At 55.1% G+C, this 4,773-nt stretch overlaps 1 protein-coding gene across 1 annotated transcript; it reads left to right on the top strand.

Annotated features, from left to right (window-relative positions):
- Nucleotides 1-282: 282 nt before the first annotated feature.
- Nucleotides 283-2,154, top strand: Tmem158 (transmembrane protein 158). The gene has a single exon (XM_020181569.2). It carries the CDS (start codon nt 593-595, stop codon nt 1,484-1,486), a length of 894 nt encoding a protein of 297 aa, XP_020037158.1. The 5' UTR covers nt 283-592; the 3' UTR covers nt 1,487-2,154.
- Nucleotides 2,155-4,773: the final 2,619 nt, after the last annotated feature.

Genomic DNA, 4,773 nt, shown 5'->3' with positions numbered 1-4,773 from the left:
GAAACAAGGCTGGGGGGACTCCTCGGGCGTGACAAAGGGGTGCCTCCAGAGAGGACGCAATCGTTTCGGAGCTCCGGGACGCCAGCGCACGTCCGCCGCCTCCACTCGCGCCCAGCCCACGCGCTCACCTGGGAGCACCACCCGCCCCCGGCCGCGCCCCGCCCCGGCCCCGCCCCGGCCCCGCCCCGGCCCCGCCCCGGCGCGTGGAACCCCGCCCTCTCCCGAATCCCCGGGCTGGCGGAGGGGGGCGGGGCGCACGGGGGGCGGAGCCGAGCCGGGGAATCCTGCTCCGGGCGCACCGCCTGCTCGCACAGCAGCCGGGCTGTCCGAGGGCCCCAGCGCCGGGGGCGGCGGCGGCGGGGAAGCCCGGGCGCAACGAATCAGGAGAGATCCCCGCGCCGAGCCGGCCGAGCCAGCCCAGCCAGCCGCCACCGCCTCCGCGCCGCCCCCGCGGGCTGCCGGGGGCCCGGCGCGCCCATCCTCCGCCCAGCCACCGGCTCCCGCGGCCCCGCCGTCCGCTCGCCGGTTCGTCGCCCGCGCGCCATGCAGCCGCCTCCACCGACCCCGCGCGCGTAGGCGCCCGCCGCAAGCCATGCTGCCCCTGCTCGCCGCGCTGCTGGCCGCCGCCTGTCCGCTGCCTCGGGCCCACGGCGGGGCGGCGGACGCGCTGGGCCTCCTCGGGGCGCCCTCCAACGCCACCGTGAACGCTTCGTCCGCCCCGCGGCTGCTGGCCTCGGCGGCCCCCGCGTCCCCCGAGCGCCCCGGCCCCGAGGAGGCGCCGGCGGCCGCGCCGTGCAACATCAGCGTGCAGCGGCAGATGCTGAGCTCGCTGCTCGTGCGCTGGGGCCGCCCGCGGGGCTTCCAGTGCGACCTGCTGCTCTTCTCCACCAACGCGCACGGCCGCGCCTTCTTCGCCGCCGCCTTCCACCGCGTCGGGCCGCCGCTGCTCATCGAGCACCTGGGGCTGGCGGCCGGCGGCGCCCAGCAGGACCTGCGCCTCTGCGTGGGCTGCGGCTGGGTGCGCGGCCGCCGCCCGGGTCGCCTCCGGCCCGCCGCAGCCGGCGCCACCGCCACCGCCACCGCCACCACCGGGGCACCCACGGCGCTGCCCGCCTACCCCGCGGCCGAGCCACCCGGGCCGCTGTGGCTGCAGGGCGAGCCGCTGCATTTTTGCTGCCTGGACTTCAGCTTGGAGGAGCTGCAGGGCGAGCCGGGCTGGCGGCTCAACCGCAAGCCCATCGAGTCCACGCTGGTGGCTTGCTTCATGACCCTGGTCATCGTCGTGTGGAGCGTGGCTGCCCTCATCTGGCCGGTGCCCATCATCGCCGGCTTCCTGCCCAACGGCATGGAGCAGCGCCGGACCACCGCCAGCGCCACCGCGGCCGCCCCCGCCGCCGTGCCCGCGGGGACCACCGCGGCCGCCGCCGCCGCTGCCGCCGCAGCCGCCGCCGCCGCCGCCGTCACCTCGGGGGTGACCACCAAGTGACCCGCTCCCCACCTCCCTGTGTCCGCCCCGTGTCCGCCCACGCTCGTGGGTGCCTTTCTCGCCGGGAGACTCGGCCGGTGTGCTTCGTGCTGTGGTTGTCCTTAGTTCTTTTCCGGGGAGGGGACACGAGAGGCCCCAGCGAGTTTGCAAATCCAAGTCTGTTGTTGTGCTTGTTCTTCCCAAAAGAGATGTGAGCCCTTGACCGCGAAGGGTGGGAACCAGGCTCTGAAGGCAGAAGGGAGGAAAAGGGCCCTTTCCCCACCTCGATTGCATCCCCTGCCCCCGTCCCCTCGTCCCCCCTGCGCCCACGTGCCCCTATTCATGGCAGAAAATGACCAGATCCTGTGTATTTGTTTTATATATTTAATAACTGTTTTAAATGAAAGTTTTAGTAAAAAAATATAAAACAAAAAGATTAAATTGCTATCGCTGTAGTAACAGAAGCTCTTTGTATTTGAACATAGCTGTATTTGAAGTTTGTTGTTTTTTAATTTATTTTAAAAGGGGGTGGGAGGGCAGGGAAAGGATTTGACACTGATTTATTGTTACTGTTGAAAATGAACTTTCTGAACCTTTTCCAAGTCGATCTATCCAGTGATGTGGCCTGGTGGGCGTTTCTTCTTGTACTTCTGTGGTTTTCTGGCTTTTAATACAGACATTTTCCTCCAGAGATGCGTAAGTCGCTTTTTCTTTATTTGCTTTAGGGAACGGTATCCAAGAAATGCAAGATGTTACCCTGCAACCTGAGGGAAGGAATTCCTGAAAAGTCAGAGAGGGACCCATTCTGTCTCCCTTACCTGAGAGGCAAGGTAGAGAAACTGTCACTTGCCCTAATGACAGTGCACTGTCTCACTGGCCCCCCAACCCACACTCACCCTCCCCTATATCAGGTGGCAGCCAGGGCTTTCTGTGAATTATCTTTTTACTCACTCTTGGCTCCAACGCTCTCCAAAACACCCAGAGAAGTGTCAAAGTGGTAAAATCAAACATTCCTCTGAGCCAGGTGTCTTTTACAGAAATGGCTCATTTTAAAATTCATACGGATTTCATCTTGCTATTAGTAAGCTGTAGCAGATGAGAACATTTCAGATGCTGGTTTTTAAACCTGAGATATTTGACATTACAGGTAAACTGTTGGGGAATAAATAGTTAATAATCCCAAGACTTTCTTCACTCTTGGTTCCCATCATATATAGTGAGTGCTATAGATTAGCCTCAGATTCCTTGGGTTTTCAGTTGAGTAAAAGTCCTTAAGCAACTTAATGTAAAGATAATTTTAAAGCCTTTAAGAAACATTTCAAAAACTGCTTTGCCGTGCTCTTTCTCCTCTCCACTTTTGAGTCATACTTGAGATTGTTCTAGAAATACAGTTCTCAAAGTGTGGGCCTCAGATCAGCAAGGTTGACATCGCCCTGTTAGAGATGCAAAATTTGGGCCCCACCCAGGCTCTGCAGAACCCTGAACTCTGGGCAAGGGCCAAGCCATCGATGCTTTAACAAGCCACCTAAGGAACCCTGAGCAAGTTCAAGTGTGAGATCTGTGTGCTAATGGAAGAGAGATGCCAACTCTTATGTTGCCTGTTTTCATCTTGAGATACCTCTATTATATCAAAGAAATGAGATGATTTTTTTCACAAGAATCTGAAAGAAAGGCTGGTTATTGCCCTATGGCTTCAGCTGTGCCTTTGGCTCTGACTTCAGAAGCCAGGCCCTGAGTGTTAGGGGTTGTCTTCCTCTGTCTCCTGCTCTGGATGTTGAAGATGTTCAGTGTTTGGTGTAAAGCAGATCTGCTGCCCTGCCAGTCACTGCAAATCTTTATATGCCACAAAGCAAGGTGGGTTGTGGACTTCACTGTTTCCAACCCTGTGGTAACTGGCAAAAGAAAAGCTTTGCCAATCCTGATTGATTTTAATTAATCACAGAATTTGTAATTCAGGAAGGCACATTTGGTATTCTCAGTACAATACACACACAAACACAGTCTTTTTTTTTTTTTCCAAGATAGAAACCAAAGCTCAGAGAAATTCCACATCCTGCCTACGATTACACAGCCACACACAGGACCTCTGCCTCCCTCAATGGTATTTTTCATTGCTAGAGACAAGGGAGCCAGCCACTCAACATCTGCTCTTTGCTGACTAACCCCAGCCACAGTCTGATTTGTGCAGCTACAAACCCAAAAGAGCTAGGTCACTTTAATTTTAAATGGGCACTTAATAGGATTTTAAAAAATAATTTTAATTTTCATATAAACAAACATAAATTTATTAAATATAATGAGCCCTGATGAATATCTTTTCAGGAGGATTTGAAATATTAACATCTACTGCTATAGTAATGCACCTTTGGAAAGGGAAGTAGTGAGAATTGTCAGTGGAGCCTGTGTATGCATATCTAAATCTATCTATATCTGTATTTTATATATCTGTATTTTATATATATATATATATATATATATATATATATATATAAAATCAAGGAACACCTTATCTTGAATTGGGGGCAGACCCCGAAGATCCCTTTTGGGCTTTGGTTGGATCACCCACTCCCACTGGAGAAGCAGTCAGACCCTGGCTGTGGGTCTGTACCTACTAGTCCATTGGATTTGAGTCATCTCCATCATGGTCTACTTTCCAAATATTGGATTTTACTAAGGATCAGTCAATAGCTATCAGACAGGAGGAAAGGAAGAGTGCCACAGCAGCCTATGGACACGTGCACGTGGAATCCCTGGGTTCCAGCCCATTCATGAGTTTCCTGGGGCAGCTTCAGTTGCCAATGACACAGCTAAGTCCCAGAGTGCTAAGTCATTGTTCTCAGTTATTTTCACATCTGAGAGGAAGTTTGGTCAATCTCTATCTGCTGCATAGTCTACATTTGCCATAGAGCTGCCCTGGCCCCAGGCCCTTGCCCGGTCTCTTCAGTTGAATACAGTCCCCAGGCCCAAAGACCCCCACACACACACACCGGCCTGGAGCACACATCCAGTGAATGACCAAGGTGGGGGGTTGCACAAAGACCCTCTTGCCTGAACTAGGGAGGACTCTGAGGGCCTCTGAGCCTCAGGACTTCCACAGAGACTGCCTGGAGGTTGCACCACTCCCTCTTTGCCTCCTTCCCCTGCACAGCTGGTAATCCAAGACATCTCCTTAATAAGCCTCCTGCACACTGACCTTAGTCTCCAGCCTGCTTCTTCTGGAACCCAGCCTTGACCTTCCAGAACTCACCTCATATGATGCAGATTTGTTGCAGTGCTATGACCAGCAGGCATGTATGAAGAGCAAGTCA

The sequence above is a fragment of the Castor canadensis genome, chromosome 17 (genome assembly GCF_047511655.1).
Source record: "Castor canadensis chromosome 17, mCasCan1.hap1v2, whole genome shotgun sequence".
NCBI lineage: Eukaryota > Metazoa > Chordata > Mammalia > Rodentia > Castoridae > Castor > Castor canadensis.
The sequence above is the reverse complement of the archived record's forward strand: the minus strand, read 5'-3'. Positions and strand labels throughout refer to the sequence as shown.